At 37.3% G+C, this 22,113-nt stretch overlaps 1 protein-coding gene across 3 annotated transcripts in view; it reads left to right on the forward strand.

Moving 5' to 3' along the window:
• Positions 1-1,757: 1,757 nt before the first annotated feature.
• LOC149067575 (transcriptional adapter 2-beta-like) overlaps positions 1,758-22,113 on the forward strand; it is a 122,769-nt gene continuing 102,413 nt past the window's right edge. For 2 of the 3 annotated variants that reach the window (XM_089252563.1, XM_089252565.1), the window contains exons 1-3: positions 1,763-1,903; positions 1,994-2,109; positions 19,097-19,156. In XM_089252563.1, the coding sequence (XP_089108689.1) occupies positions 1,876-1,903; positions 1,994-2,109; positions 19,097-19,156 (204 nt within the window). In that variant the 5' untranslated portion in view covers positions 1,763-1,875. Of the gene's footprint in view, positions 1,904-1,993; positions 2,110-19,096; positions 19,157-22,113 lie in introns of all 3 variants that reach the window. The other variant, XM_089252564.1, reaches the window with a different exon arrangement.

Consider the following 22,113-nt stretch of genomic DNA (forward strand, 5'->3'; position numbering starts at 1 on the left):
AATTTTCTGTACTTTCTTTCATCTTTTACGCCGGACTTGGTGCTTCTACTAGAGGGGGGCAGAAATCATTTCTTCTAACTTTTTTTCCACCCTGTCTACCTCAGACTAGGTGCCCCTCTTACAGCGGGCACAAATAATATTTCCTTTTTTTTTGCCCTTTCACTTCGGATTAGACGCCCTTCTAGAGCACACCCACCGAGCTGCCCCTGGTTGAACTAATAGGAAAGTTTGGTGAGTCGGGAGTTGGCCAGTGATCGAGGGCGCCAAAGTGCATGGGTTTTCTTGTGTGAGCACATTTTTCTTTCTCCTCGCGTGACAGGTAGAAACGAGGCCCAAGTGCAGGGTCCCTATTTAAAATAGTCAGCAAATCATAGGTTTTAATTCATTCATTGGTTTTTTTTATATTTATTCAATATTTTTTTTCGAAATACTGTACTGTATTGGCGATTCGATTCTTCGTTTTTAATAAAAGTAATACAAGTCGGGGGAAAAGAGGCATGAAAGGCCTCTGGCCCAAAATCTTTCCCACATCAGAAGACACCTTCAATTCTTGTAATATTCTTCACAACACAGGAAAACACTTTGGCTCTCGTTAGTAGAAAAATTAGGTGTTAGTAGAAAAATTAAAAATCCTCCATTATTTTTACTTTTTACTGCACAACAAAAGTGAAAGAAATAGCGTCTCCCCTCAAAATCTCCCGCAGGGGTGAACGAAAAGAGCTCGAGAGAGAGAGAGCGTGTATTTTTAGCTGACCGAAATCGCTATGTACTGTATGTACTGCAGTGTGCACTGCCAATCGATTTTTTTTTTATTTTCGAAAAATTACCGTAATATTATGTACACACAAACCTCCAATTTTTCTCATCTCGGTCATTTTTCATGTATGTTTTATAGTTATTTTTTTAAATAAGTATGTTAAAGATATCTTTCCAGTAATGTATATTTAACGCGTTTCGGCGCCCCTTCTCCTTTCGCGCCTGGTGCAACTGCACCGGTCGCACTGCCCTAAGACCGCCCCTGATCGGAACTTACATAGTATGAAACGTAGAAAATCCAAGAAAGTCAGCTTTTTTTTTTTTGAATGATTGGTTTGGAAAACACATGGGTCATCCACTTCTGTGTTTGTATTTCTTCATGTTTCACCACATTTCCTATCGGTCATAAAAATAAATTCCTAGTTGAGAGCAAACGAAATGGGGGGGGGGGGAGGAGACAGAGAAAAAAAACCGCAAAAGAAAAATTTGAATAAAGACGATTCAGACAAAAAACAGAAAGGAAATTTTTCTTTCAACAAAGGATAACCGGTTTTTATCGCAGCGAGTACTCAAGCGTCCTTCCCGTATCGTGGCTTCACCAAGGACGTAAATTGATACGTCTGTGCTGTGTGTACCAATTACTACGCTTTAATTTCTCTTCTAGGGGGCAGCTGCTCCCCTCTGCCCCTCGCTGGGTACGCTCACGCATAGGCGTACGCAGAATTTTCTCGAGGGGGGTTTTCAGATGTTTTTCCTTTTGAGGGGGGGTTTACTTTTTTTCCTGCAAAATAACACTATAATCTTGGCTCAAGGGGATTAGAACCCCAAAACCCCTTTTGCGTACGTCAATGCGCCCATGGGCTGAACGTCGAATCCTGAATGTCCCGTATGTTTCCGTATTTTTGAAGTTCAATTACCGTATTTTCTTGCATGAATATGGTAAGCTTACTATAAATAAAAATACTCCATGGACCTTAAGTCCAATTAACTTATCACCCTGTATAATTTGAAGTGAAGTTGCTCGCAAACAAATTGCTTTAAAAGAATCTCACTTGGATTGCATTGCTTGCATTGCATTGATTTGAATTTGAAGCGGTTGGCTTCGAATGACATATAGCTATGCCTCGAAAGAAAGGTAGAAAATACAGTAAGTTTTTTTAAATATTTCCAGAACTTTGTTTAAAACTACTCGGTTAAATTTTAGATATATCAAGTTATTTTTTTCTTTCTGTTGCAGAGAAGAGGTGCCCTCCTCCATACATGCCTCGACAGTACTGTCATTATTGTACAGAAGAACTTGATACTGTGTTCATTAAATGTAAGGATTGTGAAGATGTTATCCTATGCCTGGAAGTAAGTATGTTACTTCAGTACATGAATGACAGCACCAGTGTAGCGCAAAACACTCATTACTCTGACAATATAAATATGTTAAGGCCAGGCATATACACATGAACACATTACCTTGCAAGGGGGTAGATGATTTGGAACAGGTGCTGTATAATCCAGAGATTGGCGATTTTAGCGATTTTTTTTTCGGCGCCAAACACGTCCATTGGCCCGGACGAGGTCGCTAAGACCGATTATCGCCGACAGAAACAATCGCCAGCAAAAAAAAAACCATAATGGAAAAAATAACTCAACAATAACGGGAAAAATATAAAAAAAACTCAACAATAACAATGACAACCCAGGCAAAACAAGTGAGAGCGCCGGCTTTGGCGACTTATAGCGCCTTGGCGGTCTGGATTATACAGCACCTGTTCCGGTGATTTGATTCCCTACAAAGGCACATGAGTTTTTGAAAGAAAATTCAGTAAATTCCCAATATATGGTATACTGCACTATGGTGCCTTTTTTATCGCCAAACCCGCTTTGGCATGAGGTTATTGCCGGAAAACCTTAGGCCAGGATTTTGGAAAGCCAGAAGTCGATAACGCTTTTTGGCTCTTCGAATTGTAGCCAGTATAGATACATTAAATTGATGTGATCAGCCATATATAACACAGGAAAAAAAACGAACAGAAAAAGCGGAACAGCTTTGGTATAAGGGACACGCCAAGTTGGCGAATTTTCCTGATGATAAGTCGCCAATGCCAACATAATTGGTTGTCGTTGTTCTAGGCCTTATCCAGATGGCACTAGTTGTTTCTTGTTTCTCCTCAGCCACCGCCTCTTCTAAAATTTCAAATGGCTTTTTTGTTTTTAAACTATGCTTTTCCGCGGGGGGGGGGGGGGCGGCAGAAGGCTAGCAGGGATTTCTCGACAACGATGAGTCAAAAACCCTGATGGAGTTGATATTGGCCCTAAATCCAGTCCTCGATTGGTGCGGGTAATTTCAACGAAGTCCGGTGGGCCCTGCTCAGTCAAAGCCACTTATCTTCACCTCCACATCGGGGCCCCCTGGGATCTTGTATGCTAAAGCAACAAGACTCGAACGAAGAAAGTGGTAGCTTCTCCCTTGTGCGATCAGAAGAACTGGAGGAACTCTGTGGGGGATGGAATGGGGTCTCAGAGGATGTCTGCAGTAGAGGGTACAGGTGAAAAACTGGGTTTAGCGTTTCCTGGGCCGCCAGGTAGTACAAGGGCCCGAACCCTGTCTAGCCAACGGGGAGGCTGCCCTATCAACTGGTGTATAATCCCGCTCGTCCTGTATTTCCAGGTGGCACCTGGGTGGGGTAATGCTCGACGATGCGGGGGGCTCTCCCGAGGCCACTACTGCATGAAGGAATCTGGGGTCAGCTCTAGGAAATCTCCCTCTGAGGAAACCCAGGGATACTGGTCGCACAATCTCTCTACAAACTGACCATGAATTTGGAAAATAAGGAAAAAAGAGAAAAAAACGCTGGATGTCAATCCCCAAAGCATCTAACCCCTGCACCAGGAGGAGAGGTGGAAGCGAGAGTGAAAACGAGAGCTGAAGCATGTGCGGAAGCATCAGCAGAAGCACGTGTGGAAACACCCGTGGAAGCACAAGCGGAAGCCAGGAACCCTGCTGTAGAGGGAAATCAACTTCTCTCGGCCAACGAGAAGAAGAAAACCAAAAAGAAACGCCAAAGAGAAAGGCGTAACCTGGAGAAAGCTCTGGCAAATGTGACCTTGGCAGAGGATGATGCAAGGAATGAGAAGGCCATCACGCCTGGACCCTCAGGAATTGCATCGGACACTGCAGAGGCCTCACAGACAAAAGGGGCCATTCCTCGCAAGCGTGGAAGAGTCCCTGGCGACACGCCAGAATCAAATTTCAAGAAGCCTTGCAAGGACTCTTCCTACAGCAAGGCTACCAAGAAAGGCATCACCCTCAGGGTCCAGGCTAAGGATCCAGAAAGGAAACTGACTCCAGCTGATGTATCTCACATTACCAACTCGGTGGAGGACCAGATGCTGGAGGACACTGGGGGTATTTACCCTCACGTTGATCGAACCATCTTTGGGGAGGAAGGTCTTCGCATTATATGCAGAGACCAGACCACCCTGGGGTGGTTGAAAACAGTAATCAACGGTTTACCACCTCCACCAAACGTTGATGGTCATACCGGGTACCTTGCCCTAGGACCTGGTGATAGACCACCAATGAAAAAATTCTTTGTCTGGATTCCTGGAGATAGGGATCCTAACAAATCCCTTAAACTGCTCAGTAAATGCAATGAAGATCTGGTGTCTGGCCAACTTCACCTGCGAGCTGTCATCCCGGGAAATGGGGGTAATACCCTGGTGATCGGGGTGGAGCAAGCGATGGTGGAGTGGCTTTCCACTAGATCTTTCACTGTGCATTGTGGCTTGAGTGCTGTCACATTCAGGGAGCCATCTCGACAGCACAGGCCAACAATTTCTACTCAACGGCCTGAGAAGCCAACACCTCCACAGGCAGAAGAACGGTCAGCACCCGCTGATGAAACGGGGGTCTACATCCAGACCCTTAGATGCAAATAAGGACAATGACCCAGAGATGGAAGTGGCGTTGGACCTGGAGTATAACACCGGGTCTGACTCTGATCTATCCTAGGACATCTCTGCAACCTCCTTGGTTAAACCTATACACCGAGTGGTATTATTTTACCCACTGGTAAGTAATTTTTGTAACATACCTTGCCAATGTTATTTAGGCAGATAAATTTACAACATAGCAAGGCTGCATCCTACAACCTTGCAGCTTCCTTTCGCAACCATAATCATTTTGTAGCTCTGATTCAAGAACCATGGGTCAGAAACGGGATGATTATGGGCCGTCTACCCAACTCCCAACTCTTCGTTAAGAAAGGAACGGGGTTTCATCCAAGAGCATGTGTATACCTTGTCAAAAGTATCCATGCCTGGGCACTGCCACAATTCACATCAGAAGACGTTGTTGCAGTTCTGATAAAGGGCAAGGGACTAAACAAGAATCGCCTTATTATGATCTGCTCAGTCTATATGGCCTATGATCTCAAAATTCCGCAAATGTTCTGTGAACTGGTGGAATACTGCGAACATCACAATATAAGTATGATATTTGGATGTGATGCCAATGCTCACCACACAGCGTGGGGCAGCTCAGACATAAATCAAAGAGGAGAAACATTACTGGAGCTCCTCATGAAAACCAATCTGGTTTGGGCTAACCAGGGGCACACACCGACTTTCCATACATGTAATCGGGAAGAAGTTATTGATCTGACCCTGGTCTCAATAGATATTGCAAACACGATCAAGAGATGGAGGGTCAGTGATGAACCCTCCTTATCTGATCATATGTTCATAAACTTCTACTACGAAGCAACATTTACTCCCACTTTTTTTCGGAATTTTAAGAACACAAACTGGGATCTTTTTAATAGAAACCTGGAAAGCCAGCTCAACACTCTCGCCAACCCCTGTGATGAGATCTTAACAGTGGATGACTTGGATCACCATGCTGCCATTCTGACAGAGGTGATCAGGAACTCAGCGAATGTAAGGCACTAATAGATTTTAACATTCCACCTATGTTAACTAGATGGATTGATCATATGCTCAGGAACCGAACAATCACTGCTCATGTTCTTGATGCCCAAGCTGAAAGAGCTATCAGAAGAGGATGTCCGCAAGGAGGAATCCTTTCTCCCTTTCTATGGAACATGGTCTTCAGCTCCCTGATCTCTGATATAATGAAAGGACCAGGGTTTACACAGGCATATGCAGACGACTTAGTCGTGCTCATTCAAGGGCATGATTTATCCACAATGAGGATTCTTGCTCAACAAATTTTAAACTCTGTCAGCAGATGGGGTGACAAACACCAACTAACATTTTCCACGGAAAAAACCAGAATTGTGATTTTCACATGGAACAGAAAATGGGAAATTGGAAACTTAACCCTCAAGGGACAAGAATTAACCATATGTGACAGAGTGAAATACCTTGGATGTCACTTGTATTCTAAGCTCTCCTGGAAATCCCATATTCATGAACGAGCTAAACGGGCCACTAATATACTTATGCTGTGCAAAAGAATTATTGGTAAAGCCTGGGGTTTAAACCCTAAAACCACTCAGTGGATTTATACTGCTATTGCACGCCCAATGCTGAGCTATGGTTGTGTGGTATGGCACCAGGTGTTATCAAAGACCTCTTATGAAACTGTCTTGCAAAAAGTGCAAAGACTAGCTTGCATTCTTATCACGGGAGCCTTACCCAGCTCTCCCTCCATCGCCCTTGAAACTACTCTTAAGATACCACCTCTGAGATGGTACCTACAAGGAGAAGCGTTTAAAACTATGTATAGGATGGAAAGAAATGGTACATGGTGCAATCGACCATATATGGGATACAAACCTTCTTTCAAGAATCATCTTGACAGCTGTCTACTGGGAAAAGCGGAGATACCCTCTCTACTAATGCCAAAAGACTCCTGTTCCAAAACAAAAAATTTTACTAAATGCTTCACTATCCACATACTCAGGAGAAATGAAGTTGCTCACATAATTGATAGCATCTCAACAGGAGTTATTGAGTGTTACACCGATGGCTCTAGGATTATTGATACTGGGGCTGGAGCAATTTTCCGCATCTTTGGAGTGGATCACGACTACCATAAGATACATTTGTATCTAGGCAAAACGTCGACGGTCTTTCAAGCTGAAGTATTAGCAATAGCCATACTGGCTGAAAGTCTGATTACCAAAGGGTATCGTGGAAAACAAATTGTTATCTTCTCTGACAGCCAAGCAGCACTATTGGCTCTTGACAACTTCCTCAAGTTTCAACTGTGTGTAAAATACTGCACTGACATGCTGAATAACTTGGCCGCATTGAGCAACAACATCAACCTTTACTGGGTTCCTGGTCACGTAAATTTCCAGGGAAATGAACTCGCAGACCAGATAGCCAAAGAGGCAGCGAACATGAAGCTATCTGGTCCTGAACCTTTCTATCCTGTTTCGATGTCAACCATCAAAGGAGATGTCAAACAATGGATAGAAGACAAACACATGCTGCAATGGAACTCAAGGCAGGACTGCAGACAGGCCAAGCTGGCCTTGGGAACCCATCCGAATATTGCCAAAAAACTTATCTCATTGAACAGGAAACAAATTCGACAGGTTATACAGATCATCACTGGTCATGCTAACCTAGCGAAACACCTACACAACTGTAGTTATACAGATTCACCTATTTGTCCTGCGTGTGGAGAAGAAGACGAAACTCCACTCCACTATGTGGGACGATGTCCCGCCTTCTCTATCCCGAGAAGGAACTACTTCGGTGATCATCAGGTGACTCTAAGTGAAGTTGTGAATGCTCCCAGCATTTACAACTTGGTAAATTTTCTAAATTACACTAAACACCTGAATTCATGGTGAGTTTCAATTCTGCTTTAACTTGAACTTTCATGCATTACTATTTAATAACCTCATGTTGAGTTCTCAGCCATATCCCTGAGACCTTCTCTGCTCCTTTTCTAAAAGGGCACCGCAGACAGGAGCAGCCTCAAATTTTCTGACATGGCTTTACTGGTTGCGGTTCTCCTTAATGTCCCATACAGAGACCCAATATAATGTGGTAATAGACACCATAACTCTCGTCCCCGGAGCAGTCACCAAACTCTGGGTATTTCCACAGAATAATATTTTTCTTCATTCTTACATGACCCACAACTCATGTTGAACCACTTGGTGCTAGAGCAATGGGCAAAATTTGCCTAAGCTTTTCCCCTATGGGACGCCAAATGATGATGATGATGATGCTTTTCCGCGATTATTGGATATAAATATACCAGATTGTACCTTTAATATGTATTACTTTTTCTAATTACCGTGATCAATTTATTATTCAAACTACAGTTCCAATTTTATTTATACTGACATTCATATGGATTTATTATATAAAACAGTGTCCAGGTTTTATTTATATAGCCTGATTAGTGTATTTTTATTTTTTTTAAACAGGAAGGACTTGTTTATTTAAAAGTGTCTGGATGCCTTATGTTGTTTTGATAATTATTATATTTTAGTAATTATTATGTTCTTATTGTTTTCTATGCTGGCAATTTTTTTTTCGGTGCCCATAGTGTCTGATGGTCTTCACGACTTTTCGTTGGGCCGTCTGACATGTTTGGCGCCAAAAGATAAAGTCGCAGAAAATAGCCAAGTTGCCCCTTATACCAAAGCTGTTCCGCAATGTAAGCACAGAAAAGGCGATGTAAGCATAAAAAAATGCCACTGAATAAGTAAAACCATATAGGAATAATAAGCTCTAAAAAAAATTGGGTGCAGTGGTGCCATCTGCATTTTAGGACTGGAAGAATTGTTTTGGCGAAAGAGAAGAAAGATGTATCACTGATTTGGCACATACAAAAATTCGGCAACAAAATGGTATACTGTACATTGGAAATACACCGAAAAGTTCATGTGCTTCTAATGAGATGTGATGCAAGAATATTCTCATTGAGTGTTCCTAAAAAATTATATTTAAAACTTACAAAGAACCATTCTTATGATCACCTTTATTTTAAATAAGATGGAGAACTGTGTGTGTGATTTTCTTCAGTAAACTCAATGAAGATACACTCAAATTTTTCATCACTTGTATTTCTTTGCAAGTTGTTTATTTCATGTGTTATTTTCATTTTCTTGCTTCAAAAGTTTAATATTGTGAGCTGCAAACTTTAATTTTCCTCTTTCTATTGAAATTCCTTCATGCTGTATATATGGGGTTATGAAAGCTCTTGTAACTTTGTCAAACTCATTCCAATGCGTGTTTCTTTCCGCCATATAACCACCAATGTTTTCTGCTGGGTTCCTATAACATTGGTCTTTCCAGAACGTCTTATTTTTCTGGGTATTTGGATAGTTTTAAAAGAATTCTCTCTCGTGGCATGCCTTCTGCAGTTGCCATATGGTGAATAAATTTGGAACAGCTATAATATAATCTGTCGCCAATTTTGGCGACTTTTTAACAATGATACATCGCCAGGCCTGAGAAATGGGTTACCGTATCACTCCTTTCTTTTTCCAGATCATTCTATGAAGCACTAGGAGTGCGTGGGCAAAATTTGCGCCCACAACTCGCTAGGTAGTAATGGTGATAGACCTGAGTTGTGCTCGATTAAAAAAAATTTACAAAAAATTTTTATCTACTGTTGGTACTTTGAAGTGCCGGGTTAGCTAATTTTGCTATGCATGAACATGCCAAAGATCCAAGTTTTTTCTCATCATTTGCCTTTATCATTGCTTTTTCTTTACTCTAGCATATTCAATTTCCAGTAGAGATGAGACTAATATTTTGCTGCTATTTGGTATTTACCCCTTTTGCCATATATTCGGTTTGACCAAATAGTGGTTAGGTATTTGGCTGAATATCTGTAAATCTAACCATGAGAAACTAACTTTAAAAAATTATATTAATTGGAATTTTTTGCATAAATTAAAATTTTGCTGATTATATTTTATTGTGTGGTGTAAATCCCTTTCTGTAAAAGAGATTATGTCAGTGTGAAGAAAAACTTCATGTTTTTCTTCACACTGACATAACCTCTTTTACAGAAAGGGATTTACTGAAAATAGAATCCTACTGCAATAACGTGGAAGTGAGCATGAATTACTTAAGTTCACTAATTGAAGGATGTGCCAAGACAAGAAACGTATTGAGCTACTGACGGGCAAAAAACATCTAGAGAGGAAAAATAAGTCGTAAATTTTATGATGCATTAATACTTGATGGTTGACATCTTAATTAGATGTAAAATTGTAACAATTGTTGAAAAAAAATATTCTGTAAGTACAGTGATATCTTAGCTATGAACATCTCAGCTTACAAATTTTTCGTCTAACAAAGATTTTTTTTGTAATTTTTCTACCTCATCTAATGAATACAGATTCAGCTAATGAATATTTTTGATATGAATGCATGCACTAACATAAAATAGTCACGTCGTGAGAGCTGAATTTCCGCACCAATCATCAGAATTATTGTTGCTAGGGCCCGATTAACTCATATCCACTCCGGAATCTTTTTTCAGATGTACAGTCTATACTTCTTTTTCTGAAATTCTCTGAACTATTTCATATAAAATGAAAGATTCAGCCAAAATGGAAAATGCATTGAAAAGAAAGGGAGCTCTTGTTTTCAGAGCATGCATTCTTTCAGTGTAACTTTTAGCATGAAACTGGACATTCTAGGAGCTTATCTTTTCTATCTGCATGCATAAGACACAGAAATGAAATGACCAAATCACAAATAGATAGAGACAACTATACGAATTTGACTGGGTTTTGCCAATACCAATTTTAGTAGACTAAAGCTGGTGTCGGTTGTGTGTGCTTACACACACACACATGTAGTGTAAAATAAAAAGCTCTTCAGTACCGTCATCTTCCTGAAATTTTTATCTAATTTTGAAGCTGTTCATTTTAGCTTTCAGTCAGTTTTTGCCTTTTTTATACTGCTCCTTGATTTAAAAACTTATCTTTTCATTTTGGGCAGAAGCTGGAACGAATCAAACAATTTTTCAAAGAAACCTATAGGAAATCATTTTTCAGCTATTGAAATATGATATGCCATTGTTAAAATTGATTGTCAGTATCATAGCAATAAAAATATTTCAGTTACCATTTTTTTAATATTTATTTAAATAATAAATTGCGTGATTAAAATTCAATACCAATCATTTGAAATTACTGATAATTTTATTTTTGATTAAAAACTGCAATTTTATTTATAATTTCGATGAATTTCAAGATTGATATTCAGCAGTCAAATATTTGGTATTCTGCTAAATCACTATTCACCCTGTCTCTAATTTCCAGCTATTTGAATAATTAGTCTGGATAACTGTGTTGAATAGTTGTGTATCCGCTGAGCATGGGGATGTTTTCATATTGCTAACTCTTGTTTGCAGGGAAATAACAAAATAAAGCTTCCCTCTGTCACAAATGTAAATATAATTTATCATTATTTGCTATTATATATAAATTTATCCTAGGTTGGACCAAGGCCCTTGTAGGTAATCTTGGAAACGAGTGTCTCGTTTGGGGCTAGAGATGAACTCTCTAGCCCCAAACGAGACACTCGTTTCCAAGATAGAGATGAACTCTCTAGCCAAGGCTGTTATCAACTGTGACAATAAACTTGATAACCCTTTCCCACTAATGCTGCTGAAGCGACAACTCAAACAAGCAACCCTCCAGAAATGGCGGCAAATTAGTGACCAAGGAACAACAGCTAGGAAAGTGCACAAAATTGTCCCCGAGTCACATACAACCCACTAAACTGGAATAGGGAGATGGATATTTTCATAACAGGACACAGCCCATTCCTTATGTATCTACACGAATGGAAATGCAGCTGAACAGACAAATGTGCCTGCAGTATGTTGGGTACTCCAGTTCAGTATGCCACAGAGTGCAAATTTACAAAGCATCTACACATGTACAAATATTCCGAAAACAATGGTTCATTCAAATAATCAAAAACACAGCAGCAAGGATTGCAACCTTTGTCAAATATATATATGTGCTAATGAAAAACAAAAAAAATTGTCCACCAGATTTATAAGAAATTTTTATTAAGTTTTGCAAAAAAAAAGAAAAAACCAAAATAGATAAAAACACAAAAATCATATCCACACGACTGCCACTACTAATACATAATCATTACATGTACAAGATATAGCATGTGTTAATGGGACCCAAATAAGAATTTTTATGACATTCCCGTAATAATGATGTAAATGTGTTAACCACAAGTGTCCTCCATTCAGCTCTTCTAGCAGGGATGCTAGGTGGGAGGACACGAATGGTTTCATAATAACCATTACATGTACTTTTTATTTCATATATATTCATTTTTTTTCTTTAATAAATATAACCAGCCAACCAAAACAAGATCGAAGCTAAGGCTCTCTCCAGACAATCCCACATTTAAACTAATACTACATTGCTCACCACAATAGGTTTAGCGTGAGACGACTCTACCTGGCAGTTATATATATGTGAATGTGTGTATTTCTCTTTCCTTTATTCAAGTTCATTAATTAAATGCATGTCCACAACACACGTGCGTACTCATATTGTCATATTTGTGTTGCTCACCGAATAAGGCGAGATGGCATGAGTGATCTCTAATTATATGTATTCCCCCACACAATATTTCTATTTTGTATATTTTCATCAAATCCACAGGACTGAGTGAACTCAACCCAATAAAAATAATGCTGGCTTCTAGTCTGCAAGTTATCAAACCCATTTTCTCACCCATAAGGTGTTAAGCAAGATGACTCGCTCCAATGGATATTTTATATTTCACTATAAGATTCACATTTTGTTTGTTTTGTATCCTATGTATATAATATGACAAGTGTAAGATAACAGATTGGATGGCTCCAATTTATTTTAAAATATACCTCCATCCTAATATGTGTACATTCATCCATCTTAATGGGAAAAAAAACCCAGTCGAAAAATCTTTTTTTTCGACACAAAATAAAGTGTTCCAGACTCTGCCATGAAGCTGGGCTGGAAGAGCTCTCGGTAATGGGATAAGTTCAGTGGCAAAGTTCTGGCATTTATTCATTCATGCTATTATATATAGGCCTATATTTTAATTGTTCCTAAACAATGCAGCATATAAACATATATTATGTTTTAATTTTGGAGACATTCATTACCAAGTAAAAATAAGGTGGTTATTTATTGTAACCTCAAGCATATTCTTGAGAATCTTTCAAAAGATCATTACAGAAAATTTTTCAACTATAAAAAATAACTGGAGAATATATATTCTCATGAAGAATAATAAGACTATTCTCAAGTATTTTTAAATAAGTTGCCTTCCAGAGAATATTCTCCAGTATTATCCTCCATTAGAATATTCTCCAGTATTATCCTCCATTAGAATATTCTCCAGTATTATCCTCCATTAGAATATTCTCAAGTTATTTATAAAAAATATTTACAGTATACATTATTGTAAATATATTCTTGAGAATCTTCTCTAGAAGGACTATTATGCCCTATAAATAACTGGATAATATTCTCAAGTTATTTGTTATAGCAGTCTTTCCAGAGATGATTCTCAAATATTTTCCTAAAAATTATTCTCAAGAATTTTCAATCTCTAAAAATTTATCTTCATCTGCACTTTGTATCCAGACTTTCATACTGTATCTGTCAGGTTTTTCAAGTTCGAGTCTTTTGTACTTTGTATGAACAGCAGATTGACTGTCCATGGCAGACACAAAGATTTCTGGGGGTCCATGACCAGTGGTATTTGAGAACAGCTGCACGCTTGCCTTATAGCATATGAAGGGTTGGGAGGAAAATGGTTTCAGTCCATAAAACAAAATTTTTCAGGAGACGAAAAGAAAGTTTTTCTTTAGAAATCTGGCATTGCTTTCTGTGCATATCACATTCATTTTCTACTGTGCATGTGGTAGACTCTGATCATTTTTCCATCTGTGCGCTGTGACTATTCAAGATCATTCCCCCCCCCCCATGCTGTATCTTTCTTCCTTTATTACAGCGGACTGAAAGCATTTTTGCTTCAAGTGTTTTACTTGGTCGAAAGAGACGGTTCTGAGCTATACAAAACCGCAAAAATATTAATTAAAATTTTTTTTGGACTGAAATTGTTTTTTCCCTAACAATTGATGGGCATATCTTACCTCAGCAATAAGCTCTTAATGGCCTCAAGATGGGGCGACATGCAGAGATAAAGATGGCCAAATAATTTCTCTTGTATAAGAAAAGTATACATTTCAAACCCTTGATTAACGGTCACCCCCTTTTTAGGGACTGATTTTTTTTGTCCTGCCAGTGTCTGCAAGAGGGGATTTTACTGTATAAATCAGTGTATAATCACTGATATATCACTGTATAATCAATTTTGCTATATAAATCCTAAATTTTTTTTCTCATCGCCCCCTTTCTGAAAACTAATAAGAGCCTATAGCGCCTATATATTGCAACCGTAACTATTATTGGGGGTGGGGGGTTAATATTGCCCACTTAAAAAAATGCTAGTATAAAGGAAAGGAAATGGCAAACCTACAAGTCGAAGGAAATTTCCAATTAAGAAAAAAAGTACCAAAAATCTAGAAAGAAAATTGTCGAGAAAAGTCGCCAAAGATAAGAGATTTTACTACATCTGTTCCATTTCGGCCTCTTGGCATCCTAATATTCTTTTAATCAACATATGAATTTATAATGACCCCCCATATAAATTGCATAATATTCAAGTGCTCCAAAATTAACGCATGGTTGTGTTGATCACTGTTTGATACAATTTCAGTGGCACATTTTAAGCAAGAAATTAGTCTTTCTCTCGTATAATATTATGACTTAACATGTACATTAATCCAAGGTAAGCGTGACGTTACTCAACCTGAAAATAAGTAGCAAGCTGGGATCGCTTCCTGGCTTATCACATATCGCTCACTAATTTGTATGCGTGCTGGTGCTACAGTACTAAATATGTATTAATACGTTGGCTGACAAGTCGTGTGTTAAATTAATGATCTGTTGTTGATGTTCATTAAACCTGAATTGTGTTACAATTGTGAGTCTCTTCTCTGGAGTCAGTTGATTTAAGTAATAAGGTGATTTTCAAGTCATCAGAACCATGTTTATATCGCCATGCCACTCCACCATCTCATGGTATTAAAGTGACGACAAGTCTATAAAATATTGACTAGTATTTTCACATGAGATTGGGTACAAAATATTCATCCATGAAAAAATAGATCATTGATTAGTTTGTTAATTTTTCTATCTTCTTTATTTTGGTCACCCCATAGGAGGATTGAACAGATGTTACATAGTAACATTTAGGACATTGCATTTGTTTTCATAACGGAACATTTCTAAATGTGTGGTTATCATAATGAGCTTCAACTGTGTATAGCCATTTCCTGACTTGTGATCTTTTTGCATTATGAAAAGGAATATTGTGATGGTCTTGGAAATAGTCCATGCCACTTAATGTGATTACATCGGAACACTGGGTTTTAGAAAACGATAGTAGAATGATAACTGTATGAAAAAAAACTATACTAACTACCATACATCCTATTTGGTTGAGCAGCACTTATGGTAAACAAATACTGGTAACACTGGACAACTGTTTTTCTTCCCTACATTATTGATTGCAGTGTTCCATCATTTCATTTTTTTTTATTTCTAAAACTGGACTTTTCCCTTTAAGATAAAAATCCTGCATTTTTTTATTCAGGAATTGTAAGACACTAGCATGGAACTTTGTAATGTATATGAAATGAAATTACAAAATTTACTTTTTAAATATAAAATGTTTCATAGATCCCATAAAAAAAAGCCTCTTGAAAGAGGAAATTTGAATGCCAACTGAAAGAAACTGATCAAGAACTGACAAAAATGGTTTTTTTGTCATATATTTGCCTTCACTATAGGAAGGCCATTGTGAAAAAAACTCCACACAGACATGGAATCACAGCAAATACTACAGGCTGATTGCAAAGTTAAGTACAGAAATGTTTGTCAATAAGGGAGGGAGAAGATGCTTTCTAGTCTCGTTCATAGTCTTGTAGGCTGATAATGATAACTTACAGTAGTTAAAAGAAGTTTAGTTAAACCTTAGCTTCAGAATGCAAAAAAAAATTTTGATGGAACAAAAATGACGTTATCCAAAGTCCTGATAACAATAAACAAATCCTTTCCCATTGGTCCATTCTATTTTTTGGAAAAGCGATAAAAATTCCTGAACGAACATTATCTGTGATTTTAATAAGCGGCGTCGACTGTATTTGTTGAATTTGGTTATATTGTTCCAATTTTTATAAGCATCGAAAGTTTTTTTTACTTGTGTTTTCAAATGTTTTTAGGGTGTTTCTATTATCCCACAGGCAACCATAGCAGATTTGACAATAAAAGGTATTTGCTTGAGGGATCTCATACGTAAAAAAATTTCGCAGAGAGGATTTAAAACTGACTAGTGCGTAATCAAATTAGAAATGATATCATGTACAATATGCAAATGCATGAAGTTATTAGAAATATTGTGGGCGGCCAAACCCAATATTTTTATAGGTATTATTGAGATTGTGGCAAATGTTGAGTAGGCTCATGGAACGGATGCATGTTCACGCTTACGATAATTTGGCATTATATACAGTTTGCTAGAAATTTATTTGGCATCATATATTATTTTCTGCCCATTATATTATACCTATTGCTGTAGTTCTTTTTGACAAGGTAAAAAATTAGAAATTCTCAAGTGTTATTTGCTATGTTTCATTCCATGTCTGATGTATGCATGGTGATAGAATGTAAAAACTTGTTTAATTATTCGCAGCCAGTTATCAAAAATGAATTATAACTGGCAATTGCAACTAATTACTAGATTATTACTCACCATGACATTATGTATGTGATATTTAATGATATAATAGCATATATGATTGAATTATTTTTCGTATCTGTGCCTATATTTCATGCTGTCATTTAACTGTAGGAGGCTAATGATGTTTATGTAGTTAACATATGTATTTGATACATATGTGACACAGTACAGTAAAACCAATTTAAATAAGTATTTAAGTATACACTATGTATATTCATTTTTTAATTAATTTCTTTGTTCATGTACATGTACATGTTCATCGCTCCTAATGAATTTTTTCATTTCTTGCGAAAACTCTGTCAAAACTGATACCACTAATACAGGAAGAATAAAAATACAAACTACATGGGTAAAAACAAGTGAAAATGGTACAAAGGCAGGGTCTTCCACTATTGGTGAATTTTGACTGGAGGAAAAAGTGTTTCATTAAAAGGAGAAAATAAAGAAACATGCTACAGGCTAACAAAACTCTGGAGCTTTTGTCCAACTCTCAATCCCATCTCGTCTGTAATCACCACAGAATTTGCTAATCGCGACAGTACCTAGTTGTCCGGGGGAAATATGTTGTAAAAATTGTATACGTTTTTTTTTTATTTTTTTTTATTTTTCGACTCAAAATAAAGTGTTCTGGCCGCGAAGCTGGGCTGGAAGAGATCTCGGCAACGGGATAAGTCGAGTGGCAAAGTTCTTGCATTCATTCAGGTGGGTTTGAAAATGAATCCGCAAAAGAGTAAAGTTATGTTCTACTCTTTTGCTTTGAGGAAGACTGTGTTGCTCAACAACACATAAAAGTAGTAGAAAGCTATGTATACCTGGGACAAGAAATTACCATGGACAATGGAATCATTAATGAAACTGATCAGGATCTGATGGAACACTTTTGGCAAAAAATGTGTAATTCTGAAGAGCCACATGCCATTATGCATGAAAAAGAAAAGTTTTTAACCAGTGTGCTACCAGCACTGACTTATGGAGCTGAAACATGGGCACTCACAAGACAGACAATACAGAGGCTACAGACAACACAAAACAGCATGGAAAGATGTATGTTGGGCATCATAAGGAGAGACAGAAAACAAATCACTTGGATAAGAAGCTACACAAGGTATATGATATCATGGAAAGAAATGTTTAAAATGGAAATGAGCTGGACGTATTGCAAGAAGATGGAACAACAGATGGACCACAAGTATTCTGGATTAGTACCCTGTGGTGTTAAACGTCTGAGAAAGCATCCTCATGCAAGATGGATCGATGAGATCAGAAAAGTGGCTGGAGTGTCAACTGGTTGACTAAAGCATCAGACAGAGCAAAATAGAAGAATTTAGAGGAGACCTTCATCCAGCAGTGGATTGAAAATAGTTGTTGATGATGATGAAAGACTATATCACAATAAACAATGGGGCATTTATTACATTCCATGTGGCGATTGCCTTCTTGGTTATATAGAACAGACAAGGAAACCTATAAAGGCAAGATTAAATGGGCATGCTCACTGTGTTAAGAATCAGGAATGTGAAAAATCTACCATCGCACTTACTGTTGGCAAGAGGACCATAAATTTAAATTTCAGGAAGTTTGTGAAAAACTAAGTCTACAGCTGATTTAGATTTCTATGAGGACACATATATTTCAGACTTAAAAAATATATTAGGATACCACGATAAATCAACACCCGATCGCAGCGCTATGTCTTAGATTAATTATGAGCAGGAATTCTAAGAAAATTTTAACAGACCAATCGGGCAGCTTCATTTCGCAAGCATTAGATCAGGACATTGCATTAGTCTTATATGCAGGCTCTTGGCTTCATTCTTACCACAATGTTTGAAGTCAACAGACTTACTTTTTTCCGCTAAGCAACCGTGAGTTAAGATTTGGTATTTAATCCAAGTGGGATCCTCTGTTAACGTGTTAAGTGGTTAAATATATTTTCCTCTGAAGAGGACAATATACAACAACACCCATCGGTGTTGAAATTCATTAGGAGTTTGTGTTTGTCTTATTTGTTGGTGACTTTTTAATAAATAGGTTAGTAGTTCCAGAGCCTGCTGTGGTAAGGATTGCACAGAACTATAGCAGGTTTGTGAGAGACTAATTTTCAAGAATCAAATTGAATATTTATTTTGACCATCTAGTGATATTCATGGTAGTCCACTCAAATTGGTCGAAACTTTTCTTTATCTGTGTTTAAAAATAGTGTAACCCCGTTTTCTCTAGCAAACATTCTGATGTTTGTTTTTAGTAGTAAAATTGATAATTTCAATATAAAAAAACAGTTAAAACTGTTCACTACATCAGTTTTAAGACTATTTAAACATAAATAACTTGGATCATTTTTAGACAGTTAAATCCACTTTTGACTTGTTAAAACTAGCTTTTGACCAGTGACCTAGTCTAGGTTTGTTTTGAACTGTCGGAATTACAACCCTGTTATTTGGTATCTCTATTTTATTAACATTTTGTTTGCTATAACGCAATTCAATTTTTTTTTAAACTTTTTTTCTAGTGTTTTGCTAGTGGCGCTGAGCTTGGAAACCATCTGAAGTCTCATAGTTACTATATTCTGGTAAGTTCTTTGTTTTTAAATGATTTATATGTTACTGCCAAAGCTCATGGCCAGTCCAGTTGACCTGGCCAATATCCATATTTGCGGCTTTCGCTCTGCTTTGGCCAGCCCCTATATATTGTTCTTTATATTATCCCTATGTATCTATCCTTATGATTCAGGGTCGTCTCCAGGTTGGCATATTTTCTTATGATAATTATGGTTAGGTATGGCAACCTTAACGATCAAAGAAATCGGAATATTGATAGTTTAGGAATCAATGAATTATCATTAGAGCCCAAATTATATGGATTATAAATGGCATGTGCAAACAGATGTGTTATAAATGCAATGCAAAACGGATTATAAATGGCAAAATATGCTCTAAAAATATGCAAATATGCACTTAAAAATGCTAAAATATGCACTTAAAAATGCCGAAATATATACTATTTTTACAGGCATCCATATTTTTTATGGGTATCTTTTTTCAGCCGCCTCGTTAGACAATTTGCCTGTTGTGGCCTTAGTGTTTGTATTCAAAAATTATTTAAAAAATTAAAACTCTGAAATATATGTACCAAAAATGGGAAAATATGCGTTAAAAAAATCACTATGCAAAAAAAAGCAAATATGTTTTAAAATGCATATTTTCTATAGTGCATATTCATTTGCAAAAACTATCCTCACATATGCATATAACTTCTAAAACGCTAAAACTTTTTATTTGAGCATTTTTTATTTCTAGTTAGTCGTGGCTGTGTTTAGTAGTGAAATAGGGGCCGTTCAAGTATTACGTAAGCAAATTTTTAGCCATTTTGACCCCCTCCCCCCCTTGTCAACAAAAGTCAGTGAAACACTGACTTTTGTTGACATTACATCATGATCTTTAACCGACCGGTGGTCCTGCACATATATTTACGTGTGAAGTTGACAACTTCCAAATGGTCCTGGCCATATTTTTACGTGAAGTTTTTGACTTCCAAACGGTCTTGGCCATAAATATACTGCCTTGCTTTCTCTCTCCCCCCCCCCCATAAAGAATCTCTAAGCTGGCTTAGCATACGCCCCTCTCCTTCCTCCACGAAATGACCATTGTACTCGCAACAGCGAGGGACGTCGGGAAACAAGAAAATGGCATCTGCATCTTCATGGGGAACAGTTTTCAATTAACTTCACAGACATTCGACAAGCACCTCATGAACTGACTGTTCAAAGAAACCTTAACTCTTTTGATGATGAAAAGGAATTTTCAGTATGTATAAAGAAGGCTGCTCTTTAGTAATAAATGCCCCATCCAAAGGGGTTCATTTTTAGCTTATTATAGAAATTCTTATCACTTGATTGTACAAGATATATTGGCATTCACTTTTCTTTTGGCATGATAGAGATAAACAAGATCTGCCTCACTCCGAATTATGACATCCTGGTTTTTCAGTGATTTTAATTTTTTATCAGTAGAGGCAAAATTTTTGAAATTTATTCCTTATTTATTCATCTTTACCTTTTATCACTTATTACTTTTATTCACAAAAACATTCAAAGGCTTTTTCCTCAGTAATTAAATTGTTTTTCCAAAAATATTTCAAATTTAGTTCAAATTTAACGCTTGGGGTTATCCCCTGTACTCTTATGGGGCGGCTGAAACCTTGTGATTGAAACTGGCCCAGATTACTACATTTTTCTGACATGGGAGAGAATAAAAATGACCAAAATTCAGCTTACATAATACTTGAACAGCCTCTAATGTATTTATGTTGTCAGAGTTATATGTGTTCCATGTTTTGTCTTCCATATTTTGAATTGAAAATGGCAGCTGGCTGAATTCTCATCTAATGTAAGGATCGTGTCGAGAGAGCAGGAGAAAGAAAATGTTTGCCTCCCCTTCTCCAAGACTTTTTCCAAATAGGAGATGGCTCACATTCACGCCTCAAATTTGAGAAACCGCAAGCGCAAACACACAACTTCAGCAGATAACCACTGTGCCACCAGTGGGGTACCAATCTCTATCCTCACAATGAGATCCTAGAACGATGCTCACATGACCACACAGTAGCCCTAGAATATACTAAGGGGCCACGGGTGAAAATGCAGTAAAAGGTGAGCCATGGCTAGAGAGATTAAGCAAATAGTGCAAAAAAAAAATTGTACAACTCATCTGTCACTTATGTGTCCGGAAGTGTGTGTGTGTGAGAATTTATGAAATAAAAAGATTAATAAGTTATTAAAAAAATTTTGGCAAATACTGGTGGTGTTGCAATATTGGAAATTTCAGTAAAGGTAAGTTGTAATGAAGAAATTTAAGTTGCATAGGTATACATGATAATGTTGAATTCACATCGGATGGCAGAGTTACAAAATTTAAGAATTATGTAAGTAAAATGTTTTCTGTTCAAAGTTTTATAAACACAAGGTAATGCATAGATTGAATTAATTTTGGAGGAAGAATGAAACAAATTAATATTTAAAGAAAACTGGTTTTTGAAAAAGCTGGTGTCCCTCAAGTTTTACGGCATGCCGTCCAATCCATGGGGATACGGTAATTTTATTAATATTTGTAAATAAAATAATTTGACCATGTTCAATTTATAGTGTAAGAATTCACTATATTGTACCTGTTGACTTAATATACTTTATTATATAAATTTATCGCTATTAAAATTACTATTGGTTAAACTTAACAATTTACATCGCAGTCAAGTATGAACACATCCGGACATTTTAAAGTCTCAACTCTCTCTGTTGGTATTACACATATACATATATAAGTATACACTCGCAGCATTCACAGCGGCAATCATGGATGACTAACACCATCTGCTGGATTATTGGTTGCTATACAATAGTATTGCTACAGATTCATTGTTTGTGTACTCAGTTCCATTTAGCCCAGAATTTTACCTGAAAAATTAAAAATATGTGAGCAGAGGAATGGAAACAAAGAGATTCCACAAAAAAGCCAAGTTCTATAGTTTGAA

Source organism: Pholcus phalangioides, unplaced genomic scaffold, assembly GCF_987345545.1.
Source record: "Pholcus phalangioides strain wild (caught in Gottingen) unplaced genomic scaffold, Ppha-v1.0 ptg000029l_1, whole genome shotgun sequence".
Taxonomy (NCBI): Eukaryota; Metazoa; Arthropoda; class Arachnida; order Araneae; family Pholcidae; genus Pholcus; species Pholcus phalangioides.